General features: G+C 33.0%; 2 protein-coding genes and 1 long non-coding RNA gene across 6 annotated transcripts in view; 1 reads left to right on the top strand and 2 right to left on the bottom strand.

Moving 5' to 3' along the window:
- Nucleotides 1-377: 377 nt before the first annotated feature.
- On the top strand, nt 378-15,117 carry LOC109535813 (WD repeat-containing protein 26). 4 transcript variants are annotated; one of them, XM_019901820.2, is made up of 10 exons: nt 378-729; nt 7,584-7,794; nt 9,354-9,510; nt 9,591-9,775; nt 9,837-10,071; nt 10,162-10,321; nt 11,544-11,719; nt 11,811-11,989; nt 12,055-12,271; nt 12,458-15,117. In XM_019901820.2, exons 2-10 carry the CDS (start codon nt 7,640-7,642, stop codon nt 12,638-12,640), a joined length of 1,647 nt encoding a protein of 548 aa, XP_019757379.1. In that variant the 5' UTR covers nt 378-729; nt 7,584-7,639; the 3' UTR covers nt 12,641-15,117. The 4 variants fall into 4 exon arrangements, with proteins under 4 accessions (XP_019757379.1, XP_019757376.1, XP_019757378.1 ...); XM_019901817.2 differs by having other exon boundaries at nt 12,031-12,271; XM_019901819.2 differs by lacking the exon at nt 378-729 and adding an exon at nt 878-1,056 and having other exon boundaries at nt 12,031-12,271.
- On the bottom strand, nt 2,273-7,243 carry LOC125502562. Its single transcript, XR_007280331.1, has 3 exons — nt 7,156-7,243; nt 4,339-4,555; nt 2,273-4,149 (listed from the first exon to the last, which is right to left on the bottom strand). It is a non-coding gene; the product is annotated as an uncharacterized LOC125502562 (long non-coding RNA).
- A 454-nt stretch (nt 15,118-15,571) lies between the features above and the next one.
- The window catches only part of LOC109535812 (WD repeat-containing and planar cell polarity effector protein fritz), an 8,601-nt gene continuing 3,179 nt past the window's right edge, over nt 15,572-20,993 (bottom strand). Inside the window, exons 2-9 of the mRNA XM_019901815.2 lie at nt 20,246-20,559; nt 19,842-20,189; nt 19,549-19,787; nt 19,221-19,491; nt 18,966-19,168; nt 18,707-18,908; nt 17,946-18,190; nt 15,572-17,886 (exon numbers count right to left, since the gene is read on the bottom strand). Of these exons, the coding sequence (XP_019757374.1) occupies nt 17,131-17,886; nt 17,946-18,190; nt 18,707-18,908; nt 18,966-19,168; nt 19,221-19,491; nt 19,549-19,787; nt 19,842-20,189; nt 20,246-20,559 (2,578 nt within the window). The 3' untranslated portion in view covers nt 15,572-17,130. The remainder of the gene's footprint in view (nt 17,887-17,945; nt 18,191-18,706; nt 18,909-18,965; nt 19,169-19,220; nt 19,492-19,548; nt 19,788-19,841; nt 20,190-20,245; nt 20,560-20,993) is intronic.

The following is a 20,993-nucleotide window of genomic DNA, read 5'->3' as shown; positions in this document are numbered from 1 at the left end:
ACAGTCTACAGTTTTTATTTTTATAACATTGATCAAGCATTTATACTTGGAAAGCTTGCACAATGGAAATAGGCTTTATACTTTTTATCTCATCCTTCAACGCTTATCCGGATCTCTAAATTTTACAAACCAATATTCTACGAAATTGTAGTCACATCATAAATTTTAAACTTCAGGAAAACCTTTTGGTGCACGAATCTCAGGTGGGCATTTATCTGTATCTCCGTTTAACTCGCAAGTCTAGCATAGGATAGACATTAGCGACCCCGCTAAACTTATTGATCTGATTAGCAAAAACACTCGACGGATAAATGTGATTGGTGGAAAACTAAAAATGGAACCTGCGCCTGCTTAATGGAAGTTGACCTGTGATTATGACATAAATGACAAATAAAACGACGTTTCGAGGTCAACAAAACATTTCCCAGCTGTTTGCAGGTCTCAGACTGCTTTTCAGCTGATATTTGTTTTTGTGTGATGCACTCTGGAAGTACAGGAATAAGTAAAACCGATTTAGTCCTGACCGTAATAATGTGCGCTTCAAATTAAATATATCTGGCCAACGCAGGAGCCAGTTTTTCCTCATTTTCGAATGACGTAATAGCTATCAAATAGCCAGAAAAACAAAGAACTTGCATTTTGCAAGTCAGGAACGGTAAAATCTGGAAAGTAAGGGGGCCAATAGCGCTGTCAAAATAACTCTGGACAGTGACTCGTCAGGTGACGACGGTAAGCAAACAAAGATCATTAGTTTTCCAAGAGTTTTGTTTAATATTTTACTGCATGCAATTTCACAGAACAAGATGGAGTAGTTAGAAGATTCATTATTTATTGATGATGCGCACTAGATTTATTTTTTTAGTTTAATATCGTTTTTAACTTTCTCTCATGAGTATTGAATAAAGGAATGCTTTGTTCCTGTTTAGTTCGCTTTGTTTGCTATTCGAATTAGTGCACTTTGTTCGAACTAGATCTGCTGTCTTACTGCCATTAACTTGGTCTTCTGCACCATTTTAAGTTTTTTTTGAAGATCATGATTTGCTGAAGCTCAAACAGGTACATAGGTATACACTTTATTTAACATACTTGCTTAAATTATACGTAATTTTAAATTAATAAGCTGGTTAATGAATAAAATTCACAAAATTAGCATCATACATATTTTAACGAAGGTAAAACAATCATCAACTAGAAGATTGTTTTCCTACTTTAAATTCCGATGAAGACGCAATTTTATTTTCGGTTTTCTGAAAAATGCGTCTTTTGGTAAATTTAAGTTTTTTCCTGAATAAGATTGAATGATTGAATCGTTTACACCTAAGACTTTTTTGTGAAAATACATAAATAGGTATAAGCAAGGACTGGCATGGAATAGTGGTCACATCAAAAAACGAAAAACTTACAATGACATTAAGGACTCCTTCAGATATGAAAAAGTTATGTTAATTTTTTTAACACAGAAAATGTATATTAGTACACAGATATGGTGAAAAAAATTAAAACCGTAGGAAAAAACTAAAAAAATTGTAGGTTCGCTTCAATGGGTGGTTCTTCACTTCGTAGAGTTTACTACTCTCTCTTCTTAAGTTCTTCATCGTTCCAATACTTGCAAAGTTACATTGTATGCTTTAATTTTTTTGCAAGTAACTCTAAAACCTTGGCGATACGACAGAAATGCAAGTGAGAAGGAGGGTGGCCAACTTTTCAAACGCGTATTACCGTACAAGCCATTTGAAAATACCGTATTTTACCGTACCAGAGATTTTGAACTAGAAAGGTCCAGAAAAACAAAAAAAGGTCTTCAATCTGGATTCCATAAATCCAGATTGAAGGCTGAGGACGGTACCGCGTTCGGGACCTACACCGTACAATTGCCCGAATTACCGTACATGTACATGTACATGTAACCGTACGAATGGCCGCCCTGGTGAGAAGAAAGTTTCTTAATCGAACAGGGAATTTATGAAAGTCTCGTTTTACTTCAGTGGCGCACCAGTAAACATTTTGTTTTTAGAATGTCTTATAGTGTACTGCAAAATTTTAGATATGTGTATAGTAAAAATTATAATACTTTTTGTATAACGAAGTTTTAATTAAAAAAGTAATTATGAAATAATATAATTTAAGCACAATGTAAAAATTATTTCACATGAATAGGTCCAGCGATTAAAAACCCTTTAAAACAAGGTTTATTACTTGTGTTATCAAGAATATAAAACTTATCACTTTCAAACTTTTTGTTATCAAAAATATAAAAGAATATAGAATTTCTCTGAAAGTATTCTTATTATTAACGTGTTAAAATTGAATTAAAGTTAAAATTATTGTCATAAATTATTTTCAACAGTGTATTATAGGTAAATAAACAACTTTTAAACTTATCTTTTAAGCGACAGAAAGGTTGAGAAGCACACCAACACCCTGTATCTCAAAACAGACAGCATTTTTGATCAAATGTTTATGAATCAAACAAAATTCGTTGTCTTGATGTTCCATACCACGTAGAGAAGCTACAAAAAAGTTTGTCGATATTTTTATGAGAAACTCTGTATATTTTCGTAATGTCTGACAGGCTAAGTTTCAAAGAAATTAAATAGTGTTATGTCTGGAGACATTGCTGACCGCGCTATACATTCTCTGTCTATCTATGAACTTAACCGATTTGTTTCTTAATAATTGCCTGATAGCTTTTAGAGTAAACCCTCTACTTTTATTGCTATAACTACCACTACAGCAGCAGAGGCACAATATACAGGGTGTGCGCATTAAAATATCGCAAATCATAAGAGATAGGAAGTAGGTTATTACGGAAAAGTAGCCCATTTTCATGCTTGACAAAATGGTGCTTCAAACGTGGAATAATTCCTGCTACTTCTGGAAGTATTCTAAGAAAATCGAAATTTGCTCAAGTGTTTTAAATGTTGTTCTCACCTTATTTGCACAGGTATTATAAAATAATTGTCTTATTATTTGCAAAATGTTACTATCAGATCCCAGATGCCATGTTTTATTTTCAGCCCACCATCAACAACTTATATTATCTTTTTATTATCGAAAGTTATACAAACACTCCTGGGCGTGTTTACGTTGTTGGGTCATTTCTAAACATCCCATTAATATTGAATGACAAAAAACTCGAAGTTATTTGCCACGTATATTTACTTTCCGCTCTTTTTTCATGTGTGGGTCAAGCTCTTTTAAATAAATGTTTCCTTATGGCTTGAGCCCCTGTTCCTTGGGTCCTTATCCATTAATTACAACCGAAACTAAACAGCAGCATTATCGACAATATAGTTAACATAAATATTTTGATTAAATCAAATTATCAGTTATTTCTACTTGCCATAAATCCATTGCCAGATTGGCCTATCAATGCTTTTATTTGTATAATGATAATTAAATAATCATTGTCTAAACGGAAACACTCAATGGCATGTACTTCGTTGTGTTAAAATGTAGTAAGCATTCGTTTATAGAGATATTTACTTTTATGCCAACTTGGAACATAATCCAAGTCCATAATCTTTTCCAGCGTATTGGCATAAGCAGCGCATTTAAATGCCTATCTATAAACAACGAATCAATAATAGAATGACCCAATAGACTGCTACTAGGCCAATGGTTAATTTCTGATTAATGGGTAACAAATCTTGGTTTAATGGCAAGTTTTTTTTACTCTGGTGATACTAAAAAACAACAACATCGCATTGTATAGATGATAGAAAAAAACAAATTTTTAAAAAGGTAGAAAGTAAGAAAAATTGGCTCTGCTATTTAAACCAGGGCTTTTCCCCAGGTATTAACAAAGTTACTGCTAGTACGCACTTGATTTGGTACACCCTGTTCAATCCCAACTCATTAAGTTTTAAGGTGCTGGGTGTCACATCTAAGTCTTCAAAAGTTCCTCTAAAAGTCTGGATAACTGACAATTATTCTAGCAAAAGCAATCGCACGCAAAATTTAATTCTACTAGCCAAATAACCTCTAGAAATGTTGTGGAATCCTATGAATTGGTTTCCCCTATTTGTCGGAACGACTACAATGAAATTCAACTTGAATTCCTAATGTAGAGTCATTACAAGTTTTTACAATCACGCTGAATGTGATGCATCTATGATCAGAAAGAACGTCGAATCGAAGTTGGATAAACTAAAAAAAAATTCGCAATTAAAAAATTAATATAATGGTGTCTTAAAATGTTTCATACGACTTTTAGTATCTGACTTATAAAAAAAAAACTTTAGATTTTCAATTTTAATTAGTGCATACCACTGAGAAAAAGCCTTGAGTTAACATTTTAAGCTGCAAAATAAGGTTGAATGAGGCAAACTTTATTACCATTATGACTTTTCGCTAATTCAACTATTAACGATTGGCTGAAGCATAATACTAGACCAGCAATAATTAAATGAATGAATAATACATTCTCCATTTTGTCTGTTTTGTTAGCTTTTTAAGAACACTTCACCCAAGTTCACATGATTGTCTTGTAAGTAAACCATTCGCTTAATATATCTCTAAAAATATTCCATTGTCAGGTTACCTTCATTCGTTGCTGAAAATAAAGGGACTAAATAAATCCCGATAATTTGTCTCTAACCTACATCAAACATATATCACATATTCCGCAAATCATTAATACTGCTATTAACTTTTGCCGAAGACTGATGTGAAGAGATTCCATTCACATTAATTGTAAATTAGAGTTAATGTTAATGTAACTTTAATCGAATTCAGATTATCTTTTGTCTCAACAACTCAACATGCTCGTTGCAGACGTCTTCTTCTGACGTTTCATCGGGAAGCAAAATATTGTTACCAAACTAAGTTAAATCTGAAAAAGTGTGTCCGCCTTCTAGTTGACAATTAGGTCAAATAGAATTGTAATTAATTTTAAGGGTAAGCTAAGATTTGTCTTACTATTGCTAGTTATTATATTTTTACTTAATCTTATTACTGGGGCGCTACTGATAAGGAGTAAAAGGCCCGACGTTGACCACGAAATATTGTTGTTGATTTAATGTATTTCTAATGTTTTTAAACAACCACATTTTGGAAACTGCGAAATTTTGCTTTATTTTCCTAGTACGTACTCAATTCTGATTTTATAGAGAACAAAGTGTATTTTTCAGCTGCCAATCAAGCTTTTCCAAAACACGTTTTTTGGGGTTGTTTGCAGACGGAAACGTATATGTACAGCAGCAAAAGTTAATTCAGGAATTCTGAACTAAAGAGGGTTTTTTTTAAAGGATAGAACTTTAAATTTCAAAATTGAAATAATACTCATCAAATTCATGTTAAGGCCATGGTACTGGCTTTATTGAAAATAGACAATTGTATGCCATTATAGCTTAAATATGAGTTGGGGCATATGGGCGCTACGGCTGGCTCGAATGAAGAGCAATCCCCGAAAGAAGACCAATCTTCGGCCACTTTGATTCCACTGGACCATAAAAAAGCCCATCAAAGTGTGAGTTGTTCTGGATATAACGGAGTCTCAATAACGGCTTTCGGATTTTGGATTTTTGTTGCAATTCCGCAATTTATTTAGAAAATCGCTGTTCAGCTCGCCAAACTCACCGTGTGGTTTACGGTCAGGTCGACATGATCGGTTTTGGCTCAATAGTTGCGTAAATACACAAAATTGCCCGATTTGGAGCACCGAAAATCCAAAAGCCATTATGGAGACCCCCTTATGTCCAGAGAAACTCACTGTTTTTGTGCTTTATGACCTGGAAGAAGTTTGGAAGTGGTGAAAAATGAATGTCCAGATTGCTTTTCATTCGAACCAACCGCGGCGCGCATATGCCCCAAATGGCAGTACCATGGCGTTAACATGAATTTAGTGAGTTTTATTTCAGTTTAAAGTTCTATTCCTCTAAAAAAAACACTTTTTATGAAAGCGGCAATTAAGAAAATATTAAAATTAAGAAAAACAATCTTTGGTTTTATCACGACAATATAAGAAAGAGCGTGTGAAGAAGTTCTACAGTAATTAATCTTTGTATTCAAAGGCATGTTAATTACTTGAAACAGTTTCCGTAGAAAAGAAATTAAGTTTTTTCAGTAGGCAAGCCGTTATTTTAATATCCAGCAATAAAATTACAAATAAATTACTCGGCTTATGTGCTCATAATACAACAGCAATTTTGATGGTTCTCGTAAAAAAAGACTAATATTTTATTTAAAATTGCGATATTTGCAACGCTTTCAAGAATTTTAATTATGTTTTATTTTTAATGATAATTGAAATATATTGAAATGGAAAAGCGTTTATTAAATTGCGGCTCTATCTCTATTGAAGTTAGAAGTTTCATTTCAACCCTAATGTATAAAGTACAACCCTTGAAACGATCTATTGAAGTTTTTTTAGAACCTTTCAAATATTTTCCATCGTTCCCAAATAAACCGTGAATTTTAAGGCTTTAGGTTTCGAATTTTTGATTCAACATAATTTGTAAAATAAGCTCTCTGAGCGTGCCATTTAGTTGGACCGCTATAGTAGTAGCTATGGACTTTAAACTATTTTTTATTAAAATTGTCCATTAATGAAATATCTTTAGTCTCCCCGGATATTCTGTCGAACGAATATTTCTATAATGACTTTAAAGGGTTGTTAAAATTTGCAATAAATAGTTTTATTCGAAACTTACGAATTTGATTAGATATTTTTTATATGTTCTAACTGTCCAATATTTTCCGAGAATCATATCGTAACCGTAACTAGAAACGGCACACAGAAATTATTCAAATGTACTACTATTCCTTCGAATAATATTCGTTATAAAAAGTTTTTTAATGCCTCAGGAATTTATTTCTGTGTTGCGAACGATTTATAGCAAATATTTGTTCTAGCTGGATGATTTATTACATTTTTTACAGTTTTACTACTGGATTTGGAATACACTATAATTATCATTTTAATGTAATCTTATACAGTATACTGATTTTTTGTGTAAATTGTGCCGCAAACTTTTCTATAAATATTTTATTTATCATTTCTATTTCGTTCTTTTTATCCGATCTATGTGTAATCCGAATACTAAACTGATCGATACTTACACACCTATTTCGATTATTTGACAGCATAAATTACTTCATAAGTTCATCTAAGAAATGATTTCTGTAAGAAAATAATTATAAAAATATACATACATTTTTTCTGCTATCAATAAATAAGCGTTGAAAGTATTTCATTTGCTGTTTTTCTTTAACACATTCAAAGTATTCTTTTTTAACAGCTTTAAAATTTCTTAGCCACACCACTATCACTTCACAGAACTTATCAGATAGCGTACAAATACTCGGATCGGAAATAATAATTTCAAATATCGTGCAAATGTTCTGTGTTGTGAAATACGTGTTAATATTCATGGGATTGTAGGGCATTTTATTATAGTTTATGTGAGTAATGTACATATACTTTGGCATTACGCATCAAGAATTAGATTAATTCTAAAGCTGCATATTTAGTTCTGTTCTAATTCTATGATTCAAATTACTTTCATGTTTGAACAGTTGTTTCTCAACAGTATAGAAGTAAAATATTTACTCTCAGCTAAGTGGATTTATTCTTGTTAAAGGTGGTTGTGAACCTCCGCGCAAAAAAGCCCGCAGACTGCAGGCTTCTTCTGACGATATGCAGCAGCCAGCAAGTAACGGCGTCATTGAAAATGGTGCTTCTTGCTCATCAAATGGTCATTGTGGAGACGTTGAAAATGGAGTCACTCTTAGCAATAGTTCTCAGGAAATCGTACGTATCATCGGACAATATTTGAGCAGCGAAGGACTGAAGTAAGTATCTAAGTGGAAATATTTCATATCTCATTCGAAACTTTGAATTTTATTGCATTCTAACATCATTAAATGTTTATTTTAGATACCAAGTTTTGTGATTAATTTTACATTTTAATTAAAATCCGATAGTAATATAATTAGGATAGAAGAATTACGACGAATTCTTTCAAATATGGCTCTAACGGGACGTAACTTAAATAACTACTGTAATCGCTCGGGAATGGTATACCTGTTGAAAATATCAAGTTGCGCCAGCTTGAAAAGGTGTGCTATTTGCCTAAGCATCGATTAAATTTAAAAACTAATATAAAACCATACCAATAAAACCAAACCATACCAAAAACCAATAAAAAAACTGGCAAAAATCATTTTTTTCGGAAACAATCGCATGTATTCGGTAAAAAACAAGGTAATTTTAAATAATTATTTATTTATCAATGAAAAAATAACACAATCACGCCATACATTTAAGGAAAAGTACTTGACTGCAATACAAAACTAGAGCCGCAAGGCCGATTAAAATAGGACGAACAGTTTTTGCGTAATGCAATTGTAAATTAATCTAACTGGAAAAAAATACCTTTTTTAATTTCGTGTCAGGCTTATGAATATTTTTTTCGCCCGCGCTTTCATATCTTCTTGGAACTTAAACTATCATATCAAATTGTTATATTGTTGTATAACTCATTTTTCAATTTTGCTAACTTTTTTGAGAAGTTGTAAAGTTAGAAAATGTTGGTTTTTAAATAAATAAGCCTGTGAAGCGGGATTTGCGAGTGGGAAAAATTGGGAGTGTCATTTTTCTCGCTTTAGAGGCTTATTTATTTAAATGCCAATACTTTCAAACTTTTTAAACCCGCTTAAAAATTTATTAAAAATTAAAAAATGGTTAATATAGCAATTGTTTATGATAGTTTAATGATCCAAGAAGATGTAATAGCGAGGGCGGAAAAAATATTAATAACTTTGAGCCTGGCACAAAATTTTTAAAAAAGTATTTTTTCAGATAGGTTATTTGACAATTGCATTATGCAAAAACTGTCTGTCCTATCTTAATCGGCCTTGCAACTCTCGTTTTGTATTGCAGTCAAGTGCTTTTCTTTAAATGTATGTCGTAATCGGGTTATTTTTCATTGCTAAATAAATAATTAAAAATTGCCTTGTTTCTTACCTAGTTTTTCTGCACTTTCGAGGATTTTAATGCGAATATTTTAAATCTACAGATTTCGGACCAACTTTATCCTGTAGAAATATCTCAATCTTCACGAACATTTCATAACGAACAAATAAGCATAAATTTTTTCTCTAAAATGCATACTTACCGTTAAAAATACGCGCTTGTTTCCGGAAAAAAATCGATTTTCGCATTTTTTTTTATTTTTTCGTTTTGCAAATAGCACACTTTTTCAAGTTCGCGCAACTCTATATTTTCAATAAGTGTTCCAATAGCATTCCGGAGCGATTCCAGCAGTGATCTAAGTTACGTCACGTTAGAGCCCGGCCAATCTGTAACCCTCCTGGCCTAAATCGTCTTCAACAGCCAATAACAATTTTAGTAATACTTGCGATGCTTTAATGACTGAGTCCGGATGCCGTTTGGAGCATCCTGCGGCAACCAAGTTTAAACTTCATGTAATGGATGGAGACTGGAATAAAGCTGATCACGATTTACAAGAGCTAAGACCCATGTTAGGCGCGAACAACAACCTAATGGTAAGTAAATAACACTGTTCCAACAGAGCAAGCATTTCGTTTCGTGTGTAAGTTGAGTAGTAATGAAGTATAATATTTAGGACATGAAGTTTTTACTACTCGAGCAAAAGTATCTAGAATATTTGGAAGATGGGCGAGTCTTGGATGCTTTACATGTTTTGAGAAACGAACTGACGCCATTACAATATAACACCAATAGGGTTCATCAATTGTCTGGTTATATGATGTGCTCAAATATAGCAGAATTACATGAAAGAACGAATTGGTAAGAGTACATTTTTACATATTTTGAGAACTTTAATGGTATCAATCAACGTGACTTTAAGGAAAGGGAAAGGTAAAGAATCACGGTTAATTTTGATGGAGAAACTGCAAGCATTCTTACCTGCCAATGTGATGTTGCCCACCAATCGTTTAAAACAGCTTTTAGAGCAGGCATTAGAGTTACAAACACTTAGCTGCACTCATCATAATACGAAGGAAAAAGTAACGTTATCAAATTGCTCACTGCTCTCCGATCATATTTGTCCGAAAGATGACTTTCCCGTACACACAATACAGGTTAGTACAGTATCCTCATAATTGCTCATTGCAAGGACAGAAAAACGCAAGAAGTAAGGATTATACGATTATATTCTGTTAAATTTTCAGGTACTGCATGATCATTGTGACGAGGTATGGTTTTGCGCATTTTCTCCAGATGGTACAAAACTTGCGACTGGTTCAAAGGACACAAATGTAATAATTTGGGATGTCAATCCTGAAACCTGTACGTTATCTGTAAGAAAAATTTTAGAAGGTCATAATTATGGTAAGTTATTTTCGATAGCGATACATACATTAAAATAATTAATTAAATTATTCGAAAGCGGTTTTATTTTTTTATTTTCAACAAACAGTTTCAACCATGTCTCATTTAAGTAGTCAGTCAGTTGAAATCAGCGAAACTTACTGATGAATTTTTTAATTAATTTAAAATTAATGCAAATTTGAGAATTACAGTTAAAATACTGAAAAGAAAAGTTACGATTTTTGCTTGCATTTAGGGTCACTTTCTATCCGCAAAAAGTACTTTACAAAGTAATTTTTCTAATGAAAATAAAAAGTGGATATGTTTTCATCAGTCCAGATTTAAAGCCATTTGTATATACGGTGTGTCTCAGAAATAAGTACCGTAATATTATAACAGACAGTTTACAAAAGCACATTAAGATTTACTAACCATCTTATCCATCGATTCTGTGTGGGTGGGTCCTTTGGAAACTAGAAAAAACGAGCATTTTCACGATCATTATAATTTTTCAAGCCAGGCGCCCAACACATCACCATTATTCACAAATTTTAATTTACACACACATTTATTACAAATAACAGGATGTAACACAGTTACTAATACAAAACCTGCTGTCCATCAGATGAAATTTGAAGTTAGCAATATATTTTCGTCGAAAATAAAGAAAACTGCTAATAATTACGTGATAATTTCAATACATAATCATTACAAATACACTTTTGAATGCAAATACATACCTTAGAATGTTTATTTTTCTTCACTGCTAAAAGCTTTACTGCTCCTTTAAAAAATGCAACTTAGGGTTGAATTTAGTAATTTGGACACCTTGTAGGTAGGTTAGGAATCATTTTAAAATGTACCCCCGATAATTATTCCATTTATTCACAAATTATATTTATAAAAATTAAATAGTTTAGCCGCAATCTTCCGTGTCGTATAATCTGAATAACCCTGTATAAGCGGATGCTAATAACAAGGTTCACTACAGGAAACCTCCAATGTAGTGTGTTCTTCATAAAACCATTGGTTTAATGGAATTGCCTTTTCTATGACCAAAAGAACGAAATCTTTGGATCCGTTGTGGATCGTAAATAACTAAGAAAAACGTTTGGAGCTATCCAGAATGATATTCTATGCATCTGCCTGCGTCACTTAGTAGTATCTATATCTTTAAAAATTATTCTGTTGCCTTTGGATTCCATCTTTAGCGTATAATTTGAAAGAAGTAACGTCTTTATAGGTGCATCGTATATAAGTTGGAATCCAGATTCGAAGCATCTGATAGCGTGTGGTCCCGAGGAAAGCCCAGAAGTGTGGTTATGGAACTTAGATACCGAGAAATTTTTGAAGGTATCTCAATCACAAGAAGATGCCTTAACATGTTGTGCCTGGCATAAAGATGGAAATAAGTTTGTTGTAAGTTCAATGTTCACGTTTGTTCGCGGTAGAATTTTCCGATATTTTTTATCTAAAATTTTTTGCATAAATTATGTTAACTTGGTTAAAGGTTGGTGGAATAAGAGGTCATTTTCACCAGTGCGACATCGAAGGTAACATTTTAGACTCATGGGAAGGCGTTAGGGTGAACGGGTTGTATTATCGCAGTGACGGCAAGACTGTTTTGGCTGCTGACTCACATCACCGAATTCGAGCTTACGTGTTTGACGAGCTAGCGGACCAACAAATGTGAGTCAACTAAGTTAGAATACAATTTTATTTAACTATAGAAACCGTGTTTCAAATACTTTCAGTATTCAAGAGGACCATCCAATAATGACGTTTACTGTAGATAAGAACGATCGTCTAGCTCTTTTAAATGTAGCGACTCAAGGTGTGCATCTGTGGGACCTAAATGACAAGAATTTAGTAAGACGTTATCAAGGAGTTACACAAGGTCACTTTACTATTCATTCTACCTTTGGTGGATCCAATCAAGATTTTATCGCCAGTGGCAGCGAGGATAATCATGTATGTATACCTTCGTACTTCTACAGTTATCATTTTATAATGTATTGCTATTGGAACGACTTTACTTTTGAAAAATCGCCTGATTGATGACAGCCGCACCAAAATATTTTATATCGCTTACTCGATTCTATCGCGGTTCGACAACAGAAGAACCCTTGAGAGCTTATTGATATTTTTCTTTTCTAGGTTTATATCTGGCATGTTAGAAATGAACAGCCGATCGCCACCTTGCAGGGCCACAGTCGTACCGTTAACTGCGTTTCGTGGAACCCTGTTTATCCTCAAATGTTGGTATCGGTATCAGATGACTGTTCGATAAGAGTATGGGGACCCAAAGATAAAGTGCCAAAGCCAGTTGGTGTCAGCTAACCAGACGACGTTTTGACAGACATTATTGTGCATTCTAAATCTGATACTTTATTTAAGCTAGTATAGCCGAGGACTGAATGCCAGACAACCAAATGAGAAGCACTTGGTAGGGTACTTACTTATCAAATGTACAGGTTTTTGAACAGAGCCCTATTTCAGCTAATATTACAATGGATATAAAATAAAAGGTTAACAAGGCACAAATATTATAAATTAGTTTAATATTTCGAGACAAAGGCATAGTAGAGCCGTAGTTTGTGCATTATAAAAGTGGTGTTACTCATATTTGCAATCCAACTGTATTTCACTCTACTTTCTCACCCGAACATAAAGCAACGTCACACCTTCAGCTTAACTTTTCTAAATATATTTTATATTTAGAATTTATATTATAAATATTTCGAACAAAACATATGTCTTGATGTTTAATATAGTTTCATTACAAATTAACTAATCCTTATTTTATTCTATACTTCAATTTGTCATTTTCATGTGAAAAAAATTAATCGTTAGATATTTATGGAAAGTGATGGTCCCTTAGTTACCACTTTTATATGGCGCAAAGTAAAAGTACACACATTTAAACATATCTAAAATACATTAATTACTTCAGCGAGCAGCAATATCTTGAAAACTAATTTATTTCTTATTTTGCCTTTTGAAACCGTATGAAAATAATGATTGAGAGTCAATTGTGTAATCTAATATATCTGATTGGAAACTTGGAGCTTGTTGATTGCTTCGAAGGTAACATTTATGTTCAAATTTAGAATGCAAATATTTAAACTTCGGTTTAAGTTGACGCAAGAGAAGGTACTTTTAGGTGTAGAATTATGTTTTTTTAGGTTTTGGTAAATTATCTTTTTTACTTTTGTAAACTATCAACTTAAAATATATTTCGTCATCCTCCTGGAAATCAAAATAGTTCAATTGAAAAGCTCATGAAAAATTTTGATGGTTTTAAGTTTCTTCAACACGAGCATAAATTGGAAATACAGTTTTGAGGCTCGGTCCAAGATGAGCAGTCGACACAAATCTAATGTTTTGACTACATGGTTTTTATAAATATCTAACATTCAGCCAGAAGATTATACAGCTTTTGGCAACAAAGCTGAAACGTTTGAAACTAAAAAGTTTGATTTAAACATTTTCTATTCTGAGTCTCCTAAGCTTTCTAGTATTCCCACGCTTTTAGACATTATTAAGTAACCTACACCTACCTCCTCGTACTGATTGTGCCTAAGTATTAAACATTTGACTCTAATGTCAAATGTAACACTATGCTGGTTAATCAATTCACTTTATTAACAAGCATTTTTGTTCTATTCAAATTCCGTATAAAAAAGTTTTTGTTCTTGTAATTGCTAACTAAAACAATAGAATAAATACAGTATCAATGAGACATCCGTCGTAGTGTATAGTAAAAATGATAAGGGATATTTTGTTTTAAGTTGTATAAGAATAATAGCTGGGCAAGTACAGTATAGTAATTGAATCCGGGAAGAGTGGGGAAAGTGAACGTATCGAGCAAAACCTGGAATTTTCTTTCTGCCATCCAAATATATACGCCAACAATAAATTTACTGAAAGTGAAAAAAACTTATAACTGTGTTTTGAAAAAGACTATTCCGCCATTTTACTACAAGTTAATTAGGAATTTAGACTCGGTATCAGACTTAGAGAGAGTTTAGTTGTACGGTTTAATATTAAGAAACGTGAGGATTTGGCAGTTTCTAGATGTGTTTTTATAAATTTAATATTTCATTGAATTTCGGTAGTATGCAAAGATTCGGAGCAAGATTAAAGTCACATTTAAAACTGTAAGCATTAATGATTTATAATGCTGTCAGGTATCTACATTTTTTAATAATATTAAGTAAGGTGAGTGATTTGGCAGGGAAAATGTCAGCTATTGTATTTATTCTAGTAAATTTGATATTTAGCTAAATAGATCTTGCATGCAGTAGTTTGCAGCAAGCAACGTGTGAGTTTTTGTCATCAATACTGACTGCTTGAAAATACTTTCAAAACTGTAAACGTTAATGGTTTATTATAAGACTGCCAGATATTTACGATTAAGCATATAAATATCTCAACATGTGTTCTTTAATGTTTATGGGAATAAATTATAAAGTGATTTATCAACTTACTTAATTTAAAAGAATTATACGAACTACGAATTGCCTTAGACTATTTTTTTTTATTTTGCCAAAATATTTTATTAGTGCGACTAAGGTTAATATAGTTTTATACTTATTAATACATATTAATACTAACGAATTGAATTAACTAAAAATATATTATATATTTAACTAATTTATAATATAAGTGCCCCTTGATTTCGAATTTATCGCGCACGGATCACGAACGCAATAATAATTAGGAATTTAGCTGTTTTATTTTGACTACTACTGTCCTTATAATTCCCATTATAGAGAATTATAGTCCCATTATAGAGAAAGTATATGACAGTAAAATGGTATTTTTCTTTCCAACGCTTAGCCCTGCACATTCACGGTTTAATAACTATTTGATATTTAACCAAGGTTTATTATTGAAAACGTGTGATCTATAAGTTTTCTTGTCCGGTTAATCATCTTATACAAATCATTGCGCTCATCTTTTCCTGTCGTTATCTATTAATGCAATAAGATCAACTTAATTTTGATCAATAACAGCAAATTTTTGACGAAAACTTTTGGAAACTCAAAATAAGTTTGCCATAACTTGTTATATCATTTCTAATTTAAATGTGAATTTTCTGAGTTTTCTACATAATCATCAGAAATCCAACTAGATAAAATTTTATTATAAAGCTTCGTTACAATTCTTCAAAAAACATACATACATTCATTGTGAATTGACTTGTAATTCGTAAATCTGGAATACGTAAACCGGTATTCAGACAGGAAGACAAATATATTCAAAGTAAAAAAATTGTATCAAAATATATTACATAAAACAGTACGTCAATAGACAATAAAATACACTAAAATTTGTATAAAATAAATGAAAACTTACAGTAATAAATCTATAATTTATTAACTTATATAAGATAAAGGATGGAATAACGTAATAGTTCATTAGTTACTACTGAAAAGTGCGAAGAGAATAAATACTTTAATGATACAGAGTATTACTTAAAAAACACCACAAGTCTATAATATATTTAGATTTTGCTCTTCGATGATAAAATTATGAAATCCCTGAATATCAGCTCCGGTCATTTTTATTGGATTTTTCATACAAATTAGTACTAATTCGAAATCTACTTTTAAGAGTATCTATAATAATTATAGTCAAGTCAACAAGTAGTTTTTGAATGACGTTTTAATGTTTTTTTTTTATTTACGTAAATTCACAAGATGATTTATGATCTAATTAAGATACCCTTCTTACTCCTTAAATCACGTTAATTTCTAGAAATATCTGAAAATGCAAAGGATCCGTACTGCAATTATTTCATTCATGCTATCGCGAGTGGTAATAGGAATGACATAAAATGCCTTCTTAAATAGTGCAGTAAAAATAACCGTTTTGCAAATTTCGAATATGTATTGCGTTCAAAGTTGGATTAAAGATTTTGAAAAAGTAAACTGGAAAAAATCCATGTTTTTTTGACTGATAATTATTGCCAAAAATGCATTAAAATAACAGGAAGGCAAATCCGGCATTTATCCAAGATAATGCGAAGAGAGCTTTTTTTCGTCTTCCAAACATGATTGTGAAACAAATCGGAGCCCTGGAACTGTTGAAAGTGACAAACCTTGTGTAAGATTGAAACAATCTGAGTTTCAATCTTTTCGTGTTTTTGCATAGTATATATAGACGAAATTGATATCAATATCAATTAATACAAATGAAAGCGACACTCTTCCTTACAAGTTACGCAAATTCGTAAATTATTTCGAACTTTTAATGTTTATTAATTGAAAAAAAATCCGTCTATTTTTTTAATTATAAACCCTGCTCGAGGTAGCCAGAAGTAACTATTTTCGAGTTTTCTTCTATTCAACTATGTTTAATTGCAAAAAAAATCAAACCGCAATACTTACACAATATTAAAGTGACTTTAAATATAAATACCGATTTGCGTAATGTAAAGTTGATAACGATGCTAAATAAGCTTTCGTATATAATGAATTACGTCACGTTTTCGCGATTATCATTGATATATATATGATAAACATTGAAATGTGCCATAGAAAACCGAATACATCTAAAAATAGGCATTTTTGCTGCGAAGAGTTACTAATAGATGTTTGTCTATAACATCTACAATCATTGTTTGCCAAAATAGCCAAAAAAAATAAAAATTGCAGTTCAGTCACCAAAATAATACGAAATAATACTGTTAGAGTGAAAGTCACTTATTTCTTTAGAATATCATCATATTATTGAAATTGTTGAGAAATTAAGATAATGAAAGTAATACTGATCAACTAACAGTTTGCAAATTCATATGAAACCAGTAGTTAATAAGAACACACTTACACAACTCCGAAGTGTACAACTTTGATTTTTGGCGGAGCGGTAGATTCGCTTGATTCAATATCGCCTTCTTTCCGGACTGGCGCAAAATCCTTCAAATAATCCTCATTTGGATGACATAATGGTAAACTTTCGGCTAATTCTCTTTGAGGATCGGTGATATGTGATGGCAAGGGTGGTTTAACAGCCCGCTTCACTTCAGGAACTATAAAAGCTGTAACAGTGTCTGAAAACTTAACTTTAGTGTGCACTTTTTTCAAGCTAGTTGTTGTGCTTGTTGCTGGTATTTTTGGCGTTGATTCTTCAAAATCAATAAGGTTGTCTAATGGCAGATGATTTTCAACATTTAAAAACGCAGATGGTGGAGGTAAAGTTACCACTCGCTCATCTTGATTATTCAAGGTATGACAACTTCTGGACAATTTGGAGCTGATATTTGTAATTCGAGGTAGGGGTGGAGATTCTTTGCTTAAGGAATTATAATGGTGTTTGGACTCCTTGAGAACGTTGAAATTATTGGACGGTATATGCGTTGAATATTGCGGTAGTCCAGAAATATTATAATCCATATTCTGATTTGTCGGAATATTACTTTTGGTCGTGTCTATATCTTTTTGATTTGAGCTGGTGGGTTTTAGTTGATTGGCTGCATTTTCCACATACTGAGGTCTGTAAGGTGCTTCCAAAGCTCTATAGAAAGGTAACTGTGGCACCGGTGGAGGCACTAGCGTTTGTTTCAAAAAATCAGCAGGCACCTAAAAAGGGTCACAATCAATCAATTATCATGAAATCGCACTTGAATTGTTTCCCATACTTGTGGAGCTTTAACATAAGTTGCTTTGAGGGGAAACGGTTTTTTAGATATCTCAACAGTCTTCACTTCATTTTCCGACCTATATGTAGTTGGACTTGGCTGCATAAAATCGGTTGTTAAAACGTTTTCGGCAGATAACTCTAATTTTGAAGTTGTGTTATTTAAGTTGCCTTCATAGTTTGCGGTACTGCTACAACTCTCACTATCCGAACATTGAGAGCATAACGATCGTGAGCAGTTTGAGGCTAAAAATTTAGTAATAAGTAAATTAAGAAATAATTTTTGTGAGAAGTTAAATATATGTTCAGTGTTAGCTCGCATGTATCCAATCGGGGACCAGGGAAGCTTACGGGCTACCGCATAGGGAGCCCTTGCCGCTGTGACATCATCGCAGACGACCATGGGCTGCAAGAACAGAGGTTCAAGCTTGCCGTTTAGTTTACATCTTTTAACACGTGCAGTTAAGTAAATAATTTATTTCATTAAATAAGGTGATTGATTGTGTGAAAAGTCAGTAAATATACATATAGTATAATATTTCAAATACTTAAAAAAAATGTACAAAGACTCTATTGTAGTTGATCTAAAATATATCTAGCTTGATTAGTAACAAACTGTGAGAAACTCAACAATATCACCAAGGGCTTTTGACGTAAAATACGCGTTTTTCTAAAAACAAGCTTTAACTATTTAACACGCTGTATCTCAACCTCATTTCGTTTTTGGACACATGTACCACGGTGTATTTTGTAGTGCCTTACCTTCACTGGAGCATCGGCTTAGAAGTGCTGAAGCTTGAGCTCTAGCAGCTGCAGCCATTTCTGTTTCACCTAATGTGACCGCAATATAATGCAAGTCCATAAATAAATCGTGATGTCCCACATCCACAGCCAATAAGAATGCCGTTTCAAACATGCGAGTTCGAACTAGTTGGTAGAAAAATCGCCTTGTTATACACATGACCTAAAATAGCAAATACAAATGGACATTTTGCACCGGAGTCTAAAATCGGTTGTTTACTTGATGACCGAATTTATGCCTTATTTGCGTTGGTAACGGTATGGGCGAACTGTGAAACGAGCCTAATGCTTCCTGGAGATAGCGAGCAACTTCTTCAGTCAGAGGTTTCCTAAGAAGTTGCATGGTTATTTGATGCAAAACGAAAAAAACCTTTTCACTAAAGTCCCAGCTTAAAAGCAGACGAACTGCTTGTTCAATTTTACCTGGAAGAAATGTCGCTGATTGCCGAATACTGTGTAACGAATAGTTATTTACCAGATTTGATATAACGCCGAGCAATCGCTTTAAAACCCAGTGAGCCTTCCGAATGAGTTAAAATTGCCAAAGGCCCTTGCTCAAAAGAGATGACTAAGTCTTTTGGACCCCAGCTTAAGGAAACTACATTAAATTGGGCATTAAAATACCCGCTTAAATCTAGGAGTGTGGCAGGTGTGCAATCTTCACTAGTTAATTGGCTCTTGATTGAATTAAGTGCGGTATCATAGTACTGGATATATCCTTTCTCATTGGCAACAGCTACAATTGCCTAAGAAGACAATTATTTTGCTAACATTCTATGAAAAAAATATCAAATGATTAGTACCCCTTCAGGATGCCAAGCCGCTAAGGTAGCAATAAAAGCAGCTTTAACAATTCTTGTCGATCCTCGATTTCGGTCTAGTATTGCCAGAGATCCATCTATACAGCCTATCAAAAGCCTCTCCTCATTATCGCTTAAAACAGTGCAACTTACATGTGTTTGTAAAGGCACTGACGTTACTGAGATTCGTTTAAGAGTATTCGCAATTAATTCGAAATTACTAACTTCCACTGACACAGCCCCTAAAAATGTATCCATTCAAAATTTATTCGAAGTTACTTTACCAAAAATCTTGCCTTTCTGTGAAACTTTCTGTTCAACTACAATAAGTGTTCTAGTGCAAATCTTGCTTATAACAATCAACAAAGGTTCTCCATCGGTTTTTTTGTAAGCTAACAATTCCGGATCCCTACTTCCGATCCAGTACAAATGTAAATTTGCCCTTTGATGATCTTTAGTTAGAGGGCTCCAAGGCTGAGGATGTTCTGCCTCCGTTTTCCCGTACACTACCAGCCAATCATTGTGGTAATGTAGCCGTCGTCTTGGACCTCCATCCAAAACCCAACCATCTTTCCATGAACCACCAAAGCCCAATACATGACCATCATTACATACACAAATCACTTGTGACCCGAAAATTGCACCTGCACGTAATGTTACAGTTTAAGTTAAAGAAAATAAAATACATTTCACATCTTACCGTCAGAAATTATATTAACCTGCAGCTTAAGAAATAACTGTTTATCAAAAATTATATTAATTAGATCACCAGTCTTTAAGTTGACAGTCAAATTGACTATAAGGCCTGTGGATAGTAAAATTTTTAATTTGCTATCGTCCCAATTGTAATACACTATCTTATTATGAACTAAGTATTCCTCAAGTTCTTTCAACCTATCTCGTAGCTTATCTGGCCTTTTATTGAATGGAATATAAATAATTCCACATTGCTCACAAAATTCTTTTTTGGCTTGGGCATTTTGTGATAAACCAGCTTCTTTCTTTTGGAAATACCTAAAAGAATAAGAGCTCAAATTCTTTCACTAATTAAGGAAATAAAATTATTAAGACAATCAATTTTTAAAAAATTATCGAAAAACCGTATTTTCAAAAAAAAGTAAGATTACATTTAGGAATGTTTTCCGGGCTTTGAAGCCGTGGTCTATCGGAATTTTTTCCTGACGTTTCGTCCACATCTGCGGTGGACATTCTCAAAGGCGATGAGGCAGTGGGCGAAGTGGTCTCCCGTGCTTTCCGACTAAGAATTATTCAACTGCTCATCATTTGAACATATGTTATTTCAGTTAAGTATACATAAACTTCTTACTGCTACTTACTCTACGGATCCTTAAGGCTAACATCGCTAGAGTGTCTAACACTCTGTGTGTCTTAAGATATCTCATATAACTAAATCTAAATTAACCTAAGTACCTAATCTAAACCTAAAC

Source organism: Dendroctonus ponderosae, unplaced genomic scaffold (assembly GCF_020466585.1).
Source record: "Dendroctonus ponderosae isolate FM_Combo_2020 unplaced genomic scaffold, Dpon_F_20191213v2 Dpon_F_20191213_1, whole genome shotgun sequence".
In the NCBI taxonomy this organism is placed as follows: Eukaryota; Metazoa; Arthropoda; class Insecta; order Coleoptera; family Curculionidae; genus Dendroctonus; species Dendroctonus ponderosae.
This window is presented reverse-complemented; position numbering and strand designations above follow the sequence as displayed.